General features: G+C 38.9%; 2 protein-coding genes across 4 annotated transcripts in view; one reads left to right on the top strand and one right to left on the bottom strand.

Annotated features, from left to right (window-relative positions):
• Window positions 1-6,645: 6,645 nt before the first annotated feature.
• On the bottom strand, window positions 6,646-16,056 carry SREK1IP1 (SREK1 interacting protein 1). Of its 2 annotated transcripts, none has more exons than XM_042028259.1 (5): window positions 15,985-16,056; window positions 12,286-12,333; window positions 10,573-10,713; window positions 8,463-8,541; window positions 6,646-6,899 (listed from the first exon to the last, which is right to left on the bottom strand). In XM_042028259.1, the coding sequence occupies exons 1-5, from the start codon at window positions 15,989-15,991 to the stop codon at window positions 6,710-6,712; spliced, it is 465 nt and encodes a 154-aa protein (XP_041884193.1). In that variant the 5' UTR covers window positions 15,992-16,056; the 3' UTR covers window positions 6,646-6,709. The 2 variants fall into 2 exon arrangements, with proteins under 2 accessions (XP_041884193.1, XP_041884192.1); XM_042028258.1 differs by lacking the exon at window positions 15,985-16,056 and adding an exon at window positions 15,886-15,976.
• Window positions 16,057-16,205: 149 nt separating this feature from the next.
• CWC27 (CWC27 spliceosome associated cyclophilin) overlaps window positions 16,206-19,086 on the top strand; it is a 101,195-nt gene continuing 98,314 nt past the window's right edge. For both annotated transcript variants that reach the window (XM_042028257.1, XM_042028256.1), the window contains exons 1-3: window positions 16,206-16,341; window positions 17,005-17,101; window positions 18,664-18,776. In XM_042028257.1, the coding sequence (XP_041884191.1) occupies window positions 16,300-16,341; window positions 17,005-17,101; window positions 18,664-18,776 (252 nt within the window). In that variant the 5' untranslated portion in view covers window positions 16,206-16,299. The remainder of the gene's footprint in view (window positions 16,342-17,004; window positions 17,102-18,663; window positions 18,777-19,086) is intronic.

The raw sequence follows: 19,086 nt of genomic DNA, 5'->3' as shown, positions 1-19,086 counted from the left end.
AATTCTCAAGCTGTATGGCCACTTAAGGAATACTGGTGATCAAAGGTGAATGGAATGTCCTCCAGTTATCCCTTAGCAGATTGTGATATGAACCAAGTCCTGGTAAGTTTCTGAACTGAAGAGGTGTCAAGGGATAATTTGGTTTACTTAGGAATGCAGAGGATCATCTTTTACTAAGTCAAAGGAAACAAAACTTTTTTTAATGCCCAGAACATCATGTTGGTAAAAGAAAGATAAAAGTTAATGATGTGACTACATTTTAGTTTAATGGAATAGGGCAGTGTGGGATCAAAGTTTAGAAGTTCCCTCAGCAAAATGCCATACAAATTATTTAGAGATGATTTAGAACCATTATTTGTTTACTTTCCACGTATTTAAAAGACACCCCCAACTTCACATTAATAAGCTTCCAAATACATGGAAACAAGCAACTCAGGGAGAATACTGAGGAAAGCAGCACTTGCTTTCTAAATCCTTGGAGTCTGAACATTTTAGTTGAAAGTGTTAAAAGTTAAAGGCACCATAACTCTTTTGCAGGGTAAGAAACAAGTAAAAATTCCTCTTCCCACCAAATATGTCAAGTTTCACCAACTCTTTTTTTTTTACTAAAACTTTACACAGCTCCAGCTTTTCAAAACCAGATTCTTTATAACCACTACCCACTAGCAGCAACTTTTTTTCACAGATATTTCATGTAATAAAATATACCAATCTAAGAAGTGAAACATCTATGTACACTGTAAAGTCTAAATTTTTCAGAGCAGAAACAAAATACAAGCTTACAGGAGAAGACAGCAAACACATACTGCAGGTTGCACGTTAACTTACCCAAAACGAAAAGTTACCATGCAAAATCTGCATGTTAACTTACATAATACGTCCGAGTATACCCAATACAACCTAGAAAATCTTTGTCAGAAAATGGGGAAAATACAATAACCAACTTCTATCCCATTTGAGGAATAAACATACAGTGGTGCATTAAATGCCTGTTGGTCTTACATCAGTATAAAGGTGAAATTCCTTACTGCCTATGTAAGAGATATGCTACCTATTGTCTAGCTTCATGGACAAGAGGCAAGAGAAGCTAAAGAAACATCTATTTCTGCTCGTTCTTACTCATAAGTTACCTCAGACCTCAGCCAATGAAGAGATTTGTAGCATTATTTTGGGAAGTTTGTGGTCCTGTTTTAAGTTCTAGGACCTTGAAGGCACTGACCGACATGGGAAAAGTTACCCTTTACCAGCAGAACCAACCTTTTCTGCTTCAAAAAGAAGTGAGCTAGGCTAAACGCAGGTGGGCAGGACATATTTTCTAGGGATCATGGTGTAGCAAAAGTTGTAACAATTACTTTTAACTGTTGTACAGCTGAGTAATTAATCTCAAACCTAAAAGTATTTCCCCTGAGATTCTATTTTCTTGTAGCAGTTTTACAAAAATTGCCCCAGTCGTGTGTCAAGAGGTATACCTTTACTCCTTAGTTGGTAGTTGTACCTTCTAATGTGTTTGAGTTTTTCAACGTAGGCTGTTCCCAGCATATGCATAATTGTACTAGGTTGAAAACAAACCAGTGGAAGGCACCAAGTCAGAATAACAATTTAATGGGGAAATTAAAGAAAAGGAAAAACTAAAAGAAAACACTGGTTCAAATTGACAGAGTCAGGATACAACCTGACACCCTCTTAGTCAGGGTGGTGGTAGCAGTCTGGTAGAATGGTAGCTGCAGTCCTTCTGAAGTGGTGATCCTGTAGAAAAAAGGGTCTGCTCTTCCTCAGGTCCAGTGGTGGCTGCGTAGCTCCTGTCCTCTGGAAATCCAGTGGAAAGGTGTTGTCTCTGGTGATCCAGGATGGAATGCTTGGCACAATGGGGTAATGAGTCATGAGGCCAAGTGTTGATTAGGCTCATTAACAGAAGATGGTCCGGAGGGAGTTATCTCTGAGTCATGCAGCAGGACAATGATGGGCCATTAACAGAAAGATAGTCTGGGGGGAGGAGGCAAGGAAACACTGCCCCACCTGATTTCAACAGCTCATGAGGATGGTAATAGAATACACTGCAACCCAGGACAATAATCTACTGTCCAGATCTAGCCTCATGTTGCCAGTCTTAGACACTTTCCTGTCTGAACTCACTTGGTTTTGAACTACCAATCTCCTTCTCACTAGTACTTTGAACCTTTACCTTATTTTATATCATCTGTAAAATTTCTTGGAGTGGTATTTCTCTCAGTTCCATTCTTCTAAAATGTATTAAGTACCAGTAGTAATGGGAATTCTGGTGTCCAAGAGAGCACCTGTTTATATTTGTCCAGACTGTTACTGTCTAATGCAAGCACATCTTCATTTGAGCCATTACAAGTACTCAGCTCCCTCTTCCATAAGTTATTTCTAGCTCTTCTGGGTCTGCAATTCTTTGATGAAAACAAAGTTTCTGCCAATTTTCAGCCTAAATCTACTCCTGGACAATTGATACCATATACAACACGTTTCTTCCAGGTCAACTTTATTCCTTGTTGAAATTCTCTGATGGTCAAAATTTTGCCAGGATATTTTAAAAACTATTACAATAGGTTAAAGCATCAGGAAAATATACAGTGCAGATAAGTAAGGATTAATCATTCATCTTCACAGTACGCTTTCTCAGTGGGACAAATACTTAGCCTACACAGAAAAGTGTAAATAAGCCACATCTTGAGTACATCTTGCTGAAGTTTAAATCAACTCTACTAAACAGTCTTTTCAGACTTTTGTCCTTTACTGCTATTACTTAAACTATAATTTTGCTTTTCTAAATAAACATGTTCCTCTGGTCTTCTTTCTCAAATAATTTTTTTCCCTAAAGCTTTTGGTTTCTTTATTCTTGCACCTCTTGTTTTCTGCTACCGCCACCTCATCTCATGTTCTTCTTTTGTCACCTAAATTCATCTTCATAGATTGTTACACTAGAATTTCTTGTGAACAGTGTAAATGTTCTGGCATTTTTAATACAGAAGCATTTTTGATGTATTTTTCTCTATCCACCCTTGTTATTATTTATTGTCATTTGCATCTTAGAATTTCTATTAATGCCTTTTTCAGGTCCTTGAGGCAGAGGCATTGTAGTAAGAGGCACCAGGTGCGTGTTTTGCCAAGAGAGTCTCTGATGCATGGTAATTTTCACAAGGTAAGATAGGTTGGCTGCCCAAGACATGGCAATGTCAGAACTACTTTTTAACAGCTTCACTGCTGGCTCTACTGTGGAGACTTCAGAGCACTACTGAATCATCAGTTGAGTGAAAAAGTTTGGGATGTCTGACATTCTCTTTTGCATACAGAGACTGTGTCCTTTTTTGACCAGGGAGAGATGACATGAGGAATTGCAAAAGATGATCTTCTATAAATACATCCCAGGAGTTCCTAGAACTGATTGTTACATGAAACAGATAACAAGCACCATGTCAGGTTCAATACTCATGATACTTTTCAGAGCGACCTGCAGCTAAGACATTCTTTCCTGTTGTCAACTACAAAAGCACTGAGTAAATAGAGTTCAATATGCCATTATCTCAGCAGCTTGCATGTCCTTAAAGATCAAGCCTGTAAAGGTTGCCCAGTCTGTTCCAAGTTCACAGCTAAACACTGCAATTTCTTCTATCCATAATTGCCTTGTTGCAATTCTGAGCTATATTATGATTCTTCACTATGACTTATTTTTGAAAGGAAAAAGAAAACAAAACCTTCCAGTTGTAGAGCTGTGTAATAATACTGCATCACAAAGAATTTCTTTTTCTTTCAGTTTTTGTTCCACCTCTTGGTTACCTAAGACTTTTGTTTGTCCATCATTTGTGCTCCCTTGCAGAGTGCACAAGAACTAACACATACCATTGAAGAGAGCTCAGAATACAACAAAGGAAGTATCTGACTAAACTGCAGGAAATAATTCAGGAAAAAGTCCTGTAAACAACGCAAGTTGATACTACCGAATGACAAAATCTTTAAAATGTAATGATAGCGTAATATTCATACAGATTTTGATGGTAATAGAGCTTGTAGTGGCAACACACAAAAATAACATTGCAAACAATCAGTGATGTGAACAGTGATTTTCTCGCACTGCAGACTGATGCTACTAGCAGGTAAAAGACTTCAGAAGTTTAAGCCTGTGAAGATGGTTAAGTATATTGTTAAAATGCCTCTGAAGACTATGAAAACTACTAAGTATGGAAGCATAATTTTGGCAGAATATAAAGAGAAAAATGTTATTGAATTGCTATTCAAATGTCCTAATCTGATATGCATTCAAATTAAGGTAAAACATGCTATACAAAATTATTTGTGTTGAAAGTAGCTTTCAACTACTCTAGGTACATTAAGAAAATGTATATACTCTGAACTCTGGAAAAAACTAAAGGGTTTTCCTTGGTGTCTCACAAGTTGCAGGGAATGCTGAAGCTCTAATTTTTGTGCTGGGAATGCCTTTTCCTTTGGCTATTTGTGAAACAAGAGCTTCAGTTTAAATTCAGTGATTCCAGGCTTTGGTGCATTTTGTAGCACAGTTTGTTTCCCAGCTTAGTAATTTCCTATCTTAGCTCGATTGTCAATGTGCACGTTTTTCTTCCACTATCTGGGAAAGACTACTGAAGGAAACACCAAGTATCTGCTTTTGTTTCCTGGTGCCTATTGACAGAGCCTGACTTGCATTTCAGAGTTTATTGTAAGGCTTGTGAAGGTTGATTCTTCATTACTCTGTGCATTTGGCATGCTCACCCTACATACTACTCACATGCTTTATTCTTGTCTTTCTTTCTGGAAATATGCATTTCATTCTGTAACTAAGCTGACAAGGAATGGCACTTGTTTGCACTGGCATCACCTTCATATTGTAAGAGCTTTGGTGCTTGCAGAGTAGCAGGCATACAATCACTATTCTGTAGAACTGCCTGTACAACAGCAGCAGTTATATCAGGGTTAGCCTTCGAAAGTGTGATTCATGCAAACTGAAGCTAGTTAACAACTGACAGGAATGAAGAAATAGCTAAAGTTTAATGTTAGAAGTCTTGTTTTGATATCCAAACCGTTACATCTATGTCAAAGATGAAATGGCCATAGCTGTAGAAGAACAAAACCCAAGCAGAAAGGACTTTAAAAATTGATAGCTTTTTTTGCTTGTTTGTTTTCAGCTTGCTTACAGTGATCCTGCCAAAAGAATGTGTAATTGTGTTTCACAGTCTATGACTAGATGAATTTTAGAAGATAATTTTGAAGAATCAATCTTTTTAGCTTCTCATTGCTCATTCTTCCCCTCTAAGGACCTGAACAGTGTTTCATAGTTGCACTTACTGATTAATGTATGTAAGCAGAAAATGTTGTATAAAACATACATTTATTTAAAGGGTAATAGAAAATCTCGCTTGAATTTCCATATTTGATGTAACCATTTTGACATTAAGCATATTTAAGTCCAGATCTTTCTACACAAAGCCTTGCAAACAGAAGTCTACCACATCCTACTATAAAGGAGTACAGACACAATCACAACAACTAAGAGGGAAGAACTAGTTAAACTTGCATGATTTAGTACTAAGAAACCTGAAATAGAAAAGCAGATTTTTTTTCTAAATGGTCCATCTAATAATTTGAAGCACTGATGTATGCAAATGGCTTTCTCAAAAAAATATATATATTCCATTTTTAAACAGCATTGCAAAGCTGTTGGGGTTTTAGGTTAGTCTTAGGTTTTTTTTCCTGTTAAAGGAATTTTCTGCCATATGCATGTTGCTAGGGGACAAATAGCTGTACTCAAGAAAGACAAAAAGGGGAGTGGGGCGGGCCTGGCTACTCCTTTGTCTACACCTGGGTGTGGGGGCAGTTCGCTCTGAGTGTCGGAGAGAGAAGCTGCAGAGAAAGGAGCTGCTGCTTCTTTCTTTTTGGCCGTTCTTTCTTCCTGCTGGAAACAACACCGGGACCCCAAAAGCCGCTTTCCCTGCCCTGCTGGAGGCCGAGCTGTGGCTGCCCTGCCCCGCTGCTGCTTCGAGCTTTCGCTACGCTGTAGCCCTGCTCGCCCTGCCTGCCTGGACCTCCGTGGGGTTCTCCCATCTGGATACATCTCGTCTGCCACCCGGGATTTGCGTTCGTCCCTGCCGCTCCAGCCTGCCGTTCTAGCCTGCCGCTCTAGCCTGCCGTTCCAGCCTGCTGTTCCTGAGAGTCCGGGATCGGCTGCCCAGTGGTTTGTGAAGCCTTTGTCCCATCCCTTCCCGGGATCCCAGGGCACCGGTGCCGCGTGCTCCCCGAGCTCGCTCCGGAGCGCCCCCTGCAGCCGCGGGGGAACCATCGCACCTGCCCTGCTCACCGGGAGCCGCCAGCGCCCCTGCCGGCTGCGAGCGGAACTGCACCCGAGGGGAAAGGGCCTGACAGCCGAGAAGGCTGGGACTGGGTTTGTGATTGCTGTTACTGCCATAGTTGTTGTTGTTTTGTTTGACTGGTTATATACTATATATATATATAGTAAAGAACTGTTATTCCTATTTCCCACATCTTTGCCTAAAGGCCCTTGATTTCAAAATATAATAACTTGGAGGGAAAAGGGGTTATATCTGCCACTTCAAGGGGGGGCTTCTGCCTTCCTTAGCAGACACCTGTCTTTCAAAACTGAGACAAAAGCATAAATAAACTTGCTATGAAAGGAAAATCATCTTCTCTGCAGAAGCAAACACAAGAATAGACCAGCATCTCAGTCACTACTTGAACTGTCTGAACTGTTAGAAGATGAACTTTTTTCCTTTCGTCTCTTCTTCTTCTCCTTTTTATGATGCCTTCCTTTCTTAGATTTATGTTTTTTTCCCTTTTCCTTTTCTTTTTTGTGTGATTTTTGCTTTTTTGACTTTGGCTCATCCTCTTCAGCTGAACTTGATGAGGACGATCTGTAAAAAAAATGCAGATCAATATGTAATTAAAAGAAGGAAAATGACACAATAATAATTTAAGGTGTCAGTATTTATATAATGTCACAAATTAAATTTGGAGTAGAATTTGTACAGTAGCATCCACTGGAAAGCTTATGATATCTGAGTCTGCATGTTTAACTTAAATGATAACTTTCCTAATAACACTTTCATGCCAGAAAAGCCGTATATTTATAATACAGATTAAAAAACAATGGAATAGGCAAGTTGTGCAGGTTTTCAGTCTTTGAGAAAAGAAAGACCAAGAGCACAGACCATCAGAAAATAAAGTATGACAGCAAGATAGAGCTTCCACTTTTAAAATACTGCATGATAATAACGATGCTAATTAATGCCTTCAAATGTATGTCCCTGATGCAAAACTCTACGAGAAACAGGTGGGAAAAATTTTTAAGTTCTTTCAGTTTATACTATTGGTCTCTAACCAGCAGTGATAAGTGATTACATACATAAAAAAATTATGAGAACAACAAAATTTATTAAATATTCGTGAATGCTAAAGAAGGCAGTTTTGTGCTATTGTTTACTTGATTAACTATTACTTGCATGTAAAGAAAACCGACAACCAGACTGACTCTCTTCTGTTCTACTTCTTCACAAGTGTAAGGTCTGTCTTCAAAAGTGGATGTTTGAGCTACACAATGTAAATGAGGAAAGGGAGAAATGCAAGTACAACAGGTATTAAATCCCATTTCTTTATTTCTGAGAGATGACGTCTTCTGGTCTCCAAACACATTTTACAGTTTATAGCTTCCAGTACAGTTCCTGGGATATCATCTTATCAACTGTCCTAACAACAAACCAGCCTCATCTATGGTCTCATTTAAAAAAAAAAAAAAAAAGAAAAAAAAAGAAAACAAAAAACCAAAAACCAAATCAGTCCACAGGCCAGAACTCAGATTCACAATACATTGGGGTATTACGACATTTTCCTCTGAAACTGGAGTAACACTGTTTTTAGACTTCTACATTAACAGGTACCCTAAAACTCAACACCTCTTAAGTATTACAGAGGTTTCCCTTTTGATAACTGCATGTTACTCAGAGCACATGTGTGTGCCTGCAGGTGTGTTAACACATGCATGTGCACACAAAGAGCCCTAGTTTCTGAACTTCAGAGAATCTTCTGCACCCTGGCTCAGCTGGGGACCAACCCCACAATCCTCCTGGACTTACTCTTTTCCCATCACAGCTTGCCTAGAGCTGGACAGTCAGGGGGAGTACTGCATTCTCTGATCTGCAGACCTCCAGCTTGCTAGAGCTTTCAAAGCTCCTGTGATCCTAACTCCATGGTAGAAAGCCTGTGACTCCACCATTAATTGAAGAACCTTTACCTTACCATTATTTTACCATTACCTTACTGTTAATCAGTTCTCATTAGAAAACATTAAACTTTTCAAACCAAAGATGTACTTGCAAATAAAGTTGCATCAATAGAAGCAATTTCCTGAGAAAGCACAGAAGTATCAAAAACATTTCTGAAGTTGTGTTTTGAAATGAAAAGAAGTGTGTGAAGATTACCTTTTCCTCGGTCTTTTTAATTTTGTTTTCTCTTTGCTTTTTCTTTTTTGCTTCTTTTTTTCTTCCTCTTCATTTAAATCTATCGGTAGAAAGTTGAAGTTTACAAAACATGTGTCTGAATTAAGATCAGCATTAAAAAAGTAGCTTCAATAGCAATGTAAAGTTACTACAAAATGATTCTCCTTCCCCCAAATTCTGGTTAGTATAGCAACTTCAGAAATATATTGCAGAGCAGCAGAAGTTTTCTACTCGACTTACATTGTACTGACATTGATCTAAGCACTAAGAATGAAGGAAGGCCTGTAAAATGTAGCAAAAAGACCTTTTCCTATATGTTTACATCAGATCCAGGTTTTCATATCCGTTCTTCTGTATTTTAACATTCACCATATTATTGTCCAAGTCTGAAAACAGGCCATTTAATTAGAACATATAAAAAAAATAATATTCTGTTAGTCTTCCCTGAGTTACTTTCACACATCCTTATTTCATGCTTCACAAACAGCAATGCCGTGAGACACATTTGAGTTAATTTTTAAGGTACTGCCTACAAAGACTGGCAGAAGAGTCACCCCACATCTGGTTGTGTCTGCTTCCTGCCGTAATGCCGTACAGCGTGGTATAGTAACTTCACATTTCTCTTACAGGCAGTATTTTTATGACATAGATGAAATTTCTGACCGTAGATTTTTCTATACCTGTTCAAAAAGTATTTTTGAACTTTGCAAAATGCAAATCCACCACATAAATACACATTCAACTAACAGTAAAATACTGGTTTTATAATTTATCCTTTAAAAAGAGACAGCCAATTTTGAGTATTTTATCTTATTGTTACGACACTTTCCATAAAGTCTGCATGCTGGTGTAGTTATTCCTTTGCTACCACAAATACAAATATTGGTCTGTATGTTATGGAGCGGAACTTGAAAGAATTTAGTATGACATAAAAGAGCAAATTACCTTTGGAGCAATGAAAAAACATGAATGAGAATGGGTGAACAAACAGTATTTTTTTAAGAAAATAGTGCAAAATCTTGAGAAGATGAGGCCACTTGAAATGGCAAAATTCCACCTGGATAATTGGCAGATACATGTCTCCTTACAATATACCTACCAGCCACAATTTGAGAAAGAACATATAATAAACAGGAATATTAGAAGATCAAGTAAACAGCTGTCTTTCCTGCAGATATCCATCTTCAGTCAGCTTAGAACTGAAAAAAATCCAACCTCTACATTCAAAAATACGTAATAAATGGTAAGTATTTTTTCCAAAGAGACTCGTTCCAATAAAGTACCACTGCAGTACCAATTCAGCACTCTTGATAAAGAGCCTATCCATTTCTTTTGAAGTGAACAGCTAACTATAGGGTTCCATCTATCCCTTTTCCTTTCTAAATAGTATCTTCAATAGGAACTAAATGTCAGAGTGTGTGAGAACAACCGAACAAAACATAATGAAAAACAGAAGGGCAGAGGAGAAGAATGTTCATTCGCTTCAAACACACTGTGGCAGAACAAACTGCCCTTCTTACTTAGGTGAATAACTTCTTTGGAGTCCAAACTCAAATAAACTCAAGTATCTGATAAACAACTCATCTATCCTCTCTCTGACAAAGAGGTGATACTCAGACATTCCAAATATAGAACAGTACTTCTCCAAATATGAATGGCTGAATTCCAATTTACTAGCTGTTTCAGTCAAAATCCTACTTAGAAACTGGAGAGAAATTCAGGTGTCATATTTCTCATTAGCTAGAAGATGTTTTAACTACATGTCGTAATCAAAAGATTAACTTGGAACATCCATGTCATTTTCTTCTAAGCAGCTTCTTAGTAACAGATCAATAATCTTTTGTGTTTAGGAGCCCCTTTTGAGATGTTCCAAACAGGTATATTAGTAACTTCCTATGGAAGGAATTAATCCTAATAATAAAAGAGTGTGGGTGTATCAAATCTCTGAAGTCTGAACACATAGAGCAAAAGACCTATTTTAAAATCAAAGGCTAAAAGAACTAAAGTAGTTATCAGAAAGGATGAGAGTCCCTGCACCTCAGAAGACTATTATCCAAAGTATTCTAAAAAAACCCCACAAAAACCACCTTACTCTTTTTTTCACGCATGGCTTGTAATCTCTGTAGTTCCTCTTCCTCGCTGTCTTCACTGCTAGTGCTGCTAACATCTAAAACAATATCTCTTTGAGGATCTACTCGGAGGAAGTTTCGACATTCAAATGTCAGATGACCAGCTGAACAAAATAAATATACAGAAAGAAAAATTACAATTTACCAAAAAAAATCAAAAACTAAAGAACATTTATTTTTGAATTATTCAGTTTTGAGAAGTGAAAGGAAAAAGGCTAGGCTGTGATCTGTGAAAAAGGCAGGAAAAAGCTTACTTTGAAAAAGTCTCCAAGAATTTTGATAGCTTGTGCTATGCTCTTCCATTTAATAGTGCTTTATAGCTTCTCTCCTATTCTGCTAATTTGAAGATTTTTTTTCGACTTTAGTTTATATTTTTTAATGGTCTCAGATACTTTCTGAAGAAATTACCTAAAAACACAGTGTGAAGTATTTAAAAAACTGTAGTAAGTGTTGCATTGCTTTTTTTACTCTTGCTAGTGAAATTGTAGAATCCTACTTGCTTATGAGACATAATCTTTAACAACCAGCACTTAATACTGACTAAGCTACTGCCTCACCAGTATTTTCAGTTTTCTAAGTTACATCTGGATAATCATGATGAGCTAGAAAACTTGTGCTGAATACACTCATTGAAATAATAAAGTGAAATTTAAAAACAATTAAGATCTGGTTTGGGAGACGCAGTAATTTAAGTAGTAATTGAAAAAGCTCATGTTCTTAGTAAGGATGATGTCAAAGTACCTATACCTTGAAGACAGAGATTTTAGGAACATAAACATGGATAATGTGATTTGACTACAAGTTTCCTTTTCTTCTAGAAAGCTTCTGATACTTGCTGCATGTAGAAACAAAGCACTAAATCTGTATTTATATCCATGACCCTTGGATACACAAAGCAATTCCTTGACAAAATTTGTTGCAAAGCCTGAAGTGAAAGAATGAAGCAAGCTTTTTTCCTGTCACCCAACGTAACGTTCATAAAAAACAGCTTAACTCGCTGTGCTAAAAGTTCAAGACAGTTCAGTACAAAACAGTGTCCATTCCTCCAATGTTCTAAAAGTAAGAGTCAGTGATTAACAATTTAAAATCTTCACTAAGACCTGTCTCCATTAATCAGGAAAGTAGCCACAGACATGCTTATATGATCAGTGTATAATGCAAAGCATGAGCTAAATGCCAACTGCAGAACTTGTAAGCAATAAAGGTAGCTGTTTCTTGAAATACACAATACACAAAGTAGTATTTTCTTAGCATAAAAGATTATCCAGATTTTAAACTATTTTTTCTTGTGAATCAGATTGGACTTAACTTAAACTGAAACGCCTGCATCTTTACAGTAAGATTCAGACGAAGCACAAGTGCTAATCTGAGTGTATATCAAAGAAGGTGCTTTCAATTCAAAGTTTCTCAAATAATTACACTGCAATGAGTATGTATGAAGATAATAGAATAATTTTTTTTCTGAGAAACTCAAAGAGCATTGATAGGTGTGAGAAGCCAGAGAATGAATATGAAATAAATAAATGAAAAATAATATGGTAATTTAAACTGCAAATGTCTGGGCAACCAGGGAGAATACTTTTCTCATTTTCTCCCCTCTCCTCAAAAGGCAGTTCCAACCAACATCATAAACTGAAGAAAACACTGGAACCCCCTTTTGCTCATTACAGACTTACGGTAGCCACACTTCTTGCATCCAGCTCTGATGTTATCCTTATTTCCACCTGAAAGAGAAAATTTCACCAATTAGGTGTTGCTGAAGGGAACCTTCAAGTTCCTTTCAAATGTGGCTTAATAATGTCAATACACAGATAGAGGTGATCGCTCCTCAGGAGTATTAAGTACACTAATGTACGGATTTTCAACCCCCACATGTCCTCCCTGGATGGGGGAGAAAGTCCTTGCCAGGAATAAGAGACGAACAGGACTTTTGGATCTTCTCAGTCTTCAGGTTGTTTATTATATCTTATCAGTAATTTACATGCCGCCAACATAGCATGAAGCAGAGCAAATACCAAAAAGGAGATGCAGGAAAACTCAAGGCCTTTGGTAAATTATCCAATAGCTGCTAAGTGCATATATTGTTTTTAATTTTCTACCAATCCCTAATGAACTATCCATTCTCGTGGCCTGTACTGCAGCGTTTTCTAACCCATCATTCTGTGCTACCAACACTGCAGAAAATGGAGTAGGCGAAGAAGAAGGAAGAGACCTGAAAAACCACAGGGATCCTCCATCTTGCCTTCATCTACTTACTATACTATATGTCATACTACCACCTAACTCACACCCTTGTAGATTCTAGTTCATCCCAAAGCCTTGGCAACTTTCTCCATGGACGAAGCTTAAAAACAGTGTTTTCCAGGGGGGATGGGTCTTTCAGAACAGGCAGAGAAACACTCCCTGCACTTTGGGTTCCAACACACTAAGATCTCTTAAAAAAACCTGCATTTCTAAGGCTACTTTTCTGTGCAGTAATCTATAAGAATACATTTGACTAGTTTAAACTGCTAGAGATCATTTAGCCTTCCATAATTTACTGCCAAATCCTAATTTGATTCATTGTGACCTTTCCACTTGTTTAGTTACAGTATTGATGCCTTTTCCTGGTCTTAAAATCAAGAGTCATACACGGTTAGAAGGGGAAAAGGGATTTTACCTTGGAATTTATTTTAAGGATCCTTAGGTGCACATGTCCAGGTCATATGCATCGAAATGCACCCCGCTAAGTGTGACCTCCCCCCAACACTGGGTATAACATTATAGGTTTTACTAATTAGCATATCTATCAAAGATTCCCCAATGAGAGGCTCAAGTGAGCCCCCCTCCCCAAGGAACCTTCCCCTGGATGGTTCTATCTTGGTTTACAGAATGTGTTCTAGAGAAGACCTTGGGGTCTGGGGCACACTGATCCCTAGCTACGAAGCTTCTAAAATGTTTAGTCTCTTAGCTTGACAAACAAGTCCAAGAACGTAGGCAAAAAGCACTAGGAATACAGAAGTTGTAAAAAGGTATAACAGGGGCATAAAAGAAAAGGCAAAAATCTTCATGGCATCAGTATGAACACAGTAATATGTATCTAACATTCCAGTGATCTGTTGCACACTATATAAATTCTAGCAGTGCAAGGGTGTTGACTGGCATTCACTGGAAACTCTGAAGTGGTTTATATTTTAACTGCAAGAACTGGCTTTAAAAGGCAATTAAAAAGACCAAACCAAACAAAAAACCACTCCTGAAAAGAAAGAAGGAAATAAAAAAGTCAATAAACTGTTGGATTTTTCTGAATCCATACAACATGACACCAAATACAAAAAAATGTAAGAAAGCAAATGTGTAATAAAGTAAAGAGAGTAACAGAAAAGTTTGGATTCTAAGCAGGACAAAGGATCCTAATAATGCAAGTTTTAGGCATAGAAAGTGTGTGATTCTCCCATCTGTGACAGCAGGTAAGGTAAACAGACACAGTAGGACATGATTCAGAAGAAGGGAAGCACCAGGGACTTGCCCCCCGCCCCAGCAGATACATCTTACTTTTAATCATTTAAGCCATTGGTAATGAAAGTCACAACTGAATTCCCAAAATCAAAGGATGCCATTCTATCCTCCAACTGAATAGAGCAGAAAAACCCCAGCAACTTAAGCAGTCATGTACATTTTTCCGAGTAACTAGGAAATGCATTTAAATAAATAATCTATTTATTTAAGTAAAGAAATCTATTACTGGATAAAGAAATCTATTACAGAAATTAAAGAATCAGAAATGGAGTACACTGGCCCCATTAATTCAAACTATGATTTACTGAAAAAAGCACTGTCTTCAGAAAATTCTACTCAAAATAACTGAAACCTTCAAACCCCAAGTTGAAAAAACTACCTTGGAAACTCGGACAGCTCTGGTCTATGACCTAAAGAGTACTGGAAAGCCAAGCAACAAAGATCCATACATTCCATTGTAACACATGATTTTCTGCAGATCCCAAAACCTTAGTATTACATATCCCCTTCAAGATCAGTAGTGTTCAGGTGCCTTTTTTGTGACTATCTTTAGAAGGACAGCCATGAGAGGTAAGGAGGTAGAGAACATGAAAGAAAGTGTCACAAAATAAAAATCTTGCCATGTCACATCACAGAAACATTCAAATCAGTATTTGCTTGTTCACTATTCCTTGGGACTACAAAACAGGATCACCCAAGCTACCTACTTTGTCTCAACTTTCTGAAATGCATAGTCAGCCTCAGCCCTACTGCACAGCTGACTTATAGGTAAAGAAAGATTTGGTATTCCAGCAAAGGGAGGTCAGTACAGTCATGTGCACACTACAGAAATCTCCCGTGTAAGTCAGGATCTCCAAAACAAACACCCATCAGATGACAAGAACATTAATATTGTCATCAAATATTCCCACCGAATTCCTAGGACTGAGATTTTATTATTGGCTTTAAATAATAATGTTAGAGGCAGGAGTTTAGACTAGATAAAATTTTAGATGACTAAAAGCAAACAAATTGCAAGAAGCTTCCTTTTCTCACTCCTTCCTCTTCCCATATCTTAATTCTCAAGGCAACTAACAACTGACGCAGAACTAAGGACTTCATTAATTCAGTGGAGCATAACATTGGAAAGGAAAGCTTCGGAAACCTTTGAACGCAAACATGTTTTCCTCAAGAACGCCTTCTAGAATGGGTGCAAGCTTCTAAAGGCCTTCTCTTCATCAGAGAAGCAGCTCACCACAGCTCAGGCCTGTTCAGTTGTTCTCGAACCAAACACTCCCCGTTTTTCAGAACAATGGGGGTTTGTGTTTGGCCAACACAGACCTGAATACCTTGCAAACCGCGCAGGTGTTTCTGCCTGCCCTATCTCAAAAGAACAATCTATTGGCACACAAGCGGTAATCCACAACGACAGTCGAGAAGAAAAGCGAAGTCTGACAACCACCGTTCTTTGGCTCTAACCTCAGAGGCGACGGGAACGCAGCGCTGGGTCACCCCCAGGCTCGGGGAGAGGCCCCCGCAGCCTCGGGCGGACGCGGCCGCAGCGCCCCGGCCCCGCGCGGGCACGGCCCCCTCTCCATCTCCCTGCCGCTGCCCCCGGCAGCGCGGACGGAGCAGTGCCCGCCGCCCCCCGCACGCTTCCCACTGCCGCGCACGGCCGCGCGCCCTCCCCGCGCAATTGTCCGTCGAGCCGCCGCTGATTCCCCATCCCCAGATGCCGCGCCTGGATCCAGCCGGCTTTGCCCCCTCTTCCCCCACGGCCCCGGGCCGGAACCCCTCACCCGGCAGTGCCATCCCGCAGCTCTCTCCGGACCGGCCCGCACACGCAGCGAGGCTTCTCCCCGCCGGAAGGCTTTTCCCGGCGTACTCCCGGACCGTACCACTCATAGAGAAGGAAGGGGGTCTCAGTACTCCTAGGGCGGGAGCCACGGCGGGGGACCAGAGGTGTGTGGAGAAGCCTACGGGTGTTTCCCAAGACACGTCATTTCTCAGTGATTCCCGCAGAGACTCCGGCCGAAGACTCCTTCCTTCGTCCTTCTTCCCGGCTTGTGCAACTTTATCCCCCCTTTCCTTGGTTGAGTACAGGCTCCCAAGATGGCGAGGGGCTCGGGGCGGTAGGAAGTGTTGGAGGCGAGGCGGAGTTCAGCGTCGGCCGTGGGCGAGTGTTCGGTGGCCGGGCTCGTCCTTTGCCCACCATGAGCAACATCTACATCCAGGAGCCGCCCACTAACGGGAAGGTGAGGCTGCCAGGGTGAACATCCTGGAGGAGTTGTAGGGTAATGGGGGGACAGACGACAGAAGCACGAAGTTGGTGGTGGTGGTTGTGGTGATTTGGGGTGGGGAGGTAGTTGTTTCTGTGCTGGACTGGTTTGGTTAAAGTTACTTCTTTGGCATTACCAGAGTCAAAGCACGAGGCGTGCTGTGTGGAGACATAACACAGAGCAGTCCTCGGAACGTTTAATTTCATTTCCTCTATTCTCGATTATATCTTACGTCCTTGATTTTGTTACGATTTATCACTGAATGTAATGGTATTCCGTGTAAGAGAAATATATGCCTTTGGAGATTTATAGTATTTTTTCCCCCACGTTGTTTCGTTATGGAAGTGATGAAGAGTATCTAAGTTTGTATCGAGTACCAGCCACGTTATGTTATGTTGTGTTGTGGTCATTATGTTGTTACAAATATATTATCCATCTTTATTTATTTATACATATTGATTCAGAGCTGTATCTCAAGATCTGGAAATGGTAGGTAGAACAGTAGCTGCTTGACACACTTAAGTGTATACCACTCTTACTAATATAACAAATTCAGATGCATTTTTTAGGAAGTTATATTCTTTGATCAGTGTCTAAGTTACAATAAAACTGTTGTTGCATTTATCTGTATGTTTACAGGTTTTGCTGAGAACTACAGCAGGAGAGATAGATATAGAATTATGGTCAAAAGAAGCACCAAAAGCATGCAGAAATTTCATCCAGCTTTGTATGGAAGGTAATGACTGAATGGGAAGGGAATTGCTGAAATTGATTCATATGCAATCTTTGTGCCCTTTCTGTAAAATAGAGGTCATAATTATGTTTTGACTTAAGTATGTCAATGGGTCTATTTCTGTTTAGAAGTTATTAATTGACACACAGACAATGTTTTTCAAGGTTACCAATGAAGCTGGTGGAGAAAAAAAAGTAAAAATTTTGGATGGTTTTCTCAAATTAAGTAGATGACATAGTTTTGAAATACTGTCTTTCAGAGTCTTGAGAAATCTTACTTTAAGCAAATGTCTACAAACTATAACAACTTTAGTGTGTGTATGGAATTACAGTGATGCAATGCTAGATGTTCTCCAAAATTCTCTTTTTTGCATCACAATTTACACTACCATTTCTTTTTTTTTCTGCGAGTGCTCCTAATGTTTCATTTGCTGTATTTTTTTGTTAAAGGAAGCTCTGTAAAACTTTCCACTGAAGCAGTGGGTACCAGAATGAGAAGCTCCCTACTGAGAAAACTGTAACAAAAATCTTTGAAAGACTTGATGGCTTTATATGTTTTCTAACTGCTGCTATTCTCTCATTTCAACATTTATAGAATTGTTTAGAGTTCTTTTAGCCTTTGTCTGTTAAACAAAAGTAGCAGTCTAGGCTTTATGGCTCCAGCACAGATCTGGTCTGTTTTGTGTTCTTTTCCCTAGACTTTTTGGAGTGGTAAAGGAATTTCTTAGCCTGTGATAAGGGTTCACGTATCCTTAGTGGGCTTTATTTCCTTTCTGATTTTTTTAAAATGCTGTGTAGTATCCTATGCTTTGTATAATACATTTAAGTATTGCTCGTTAATATCCTGCCTTGTAACCATCCGTGACTGTGTCTAGTTATGCTGCAACATTTGCACACCCTACTTTGTCTTGCAGCATGCTGTAGATTTATTTTTGTTTATTACTATTATTATTACATCAACCAGGAGTATAGTTCAGGTAAAGTTATGTTTTCATTCCTTTTGTTTTCTTATGGTCTTGTAACCTTTATCAGGTAGATAGATAAAAGAAGAAAAATATGGGAGCAAAATGTACCACATATTTCATTCAGCAAAAATCATGAATTTAGGTACAGTATAGGTGATGAAAGGTGTTCCATGCTGGTGAGTGAAAGTGCAAATCATCTGGTATATGGATGTGGCTGATGTTGTCGATGAGATGTCATCCAGGGTAGAGCATAGTATTTCTAGTTCTCCTTTTAAATTGATGTATTTTGACAGTATCATTCCAGTAATAAAACTTAAAAGCTGAAAAGACAGTAGTTCTCAAGATCATCTTGTCTGTGATGAGCAGGATTTTTTTCAAAAGAAACATATGACACCACAGGGTTTTTTTTGTAAGACTGTGAAGAACAGAAGGGAACCAAACGGAAGGCAACAGTGGAATCTAGTTACAGTACCTGCTTTCTGGAACTTCAGTCTCTGGACATCTCTGTATGATCTATGTGAAAATTTGGGTTTGAGATCACTTACATGTATTTAATATCTTATTCCTTTTTCCTCCTTTTTTTTTTTTTTTTTTTTTTTAGAGTATTACAATAATACAGTATTTCACAGAGTAGTGCCTGGCTTTATTGTGCAAGGGGGTGATCCCACTGGTACTGGATCAGGAGGAGAGTCAGTCTATGGAGCTCCTTTCAAGGTGTGTATCTTGTGTGTATGTCCTACACATTAATTTTTTGTTGTTCTGTATCTGTTGTTCTTTCTACCACATTAGATTGTGAAAAATCAGCTCTTTTATGAAATGCATACATGTGCAGTAGTTGCCTTCATGTGCTGCTTCAGTGTGTTTGAATATGCCCTTCTAAATTGAGAGTTCTTAAATCTAGCTGCTCTGGTGTATTGATAAACCTGAGGGAAGCTACACACTGGCTCAGCAGCTGTATTCTGTTCTGCCTGCCTGTTTTATTTCAGGTGGGGCAGGCACCTTTAACTTCTGGCTGCAGCTGCAA

Source organism: Corvus kubaryi, unplaced genomic scaffold (genome assembly GCF_017639235.1).
Source record: "Corvus kubaryi isolate FWS band 111438036 unplaced genomic scaffold, C.kubaryi_AGA036_p1.0 37308, whole genome shotgun sequence".
In the NCBI taxonomy this organism is placed as follows: Eukaryota; Metazoa; Chordata; class Aves; order Passeriformes; family Corvidae; genus Corvus; species Corvus kubaryi.
The sequence above is the reverse complement of the archived record's forward strand: the minus strand, read 5'-3'. Positions and strand labels throughout refer to the sequence as shown.

Bases quoted from the DNA above. Each gene is read 5' to 3' on its own strand.
- SREK1IP1 (XM_042028258.1), bottom strand. The intron at 8,542-10,572 runs GTAAGGTGGTTT...TTCTACCGATAG, and splicing joins AGCCATGCGTGAAAAAAAGA to ATTTAAATGAAGAGGAAGAA. The intron at 6,900-8,462 runs GTAATCTTCACA...TTTTTTTTACAG, and splicing joins TTAAAAAGACCGAGGAAAAG to ATCGTCCTCATCAAGTTCAG.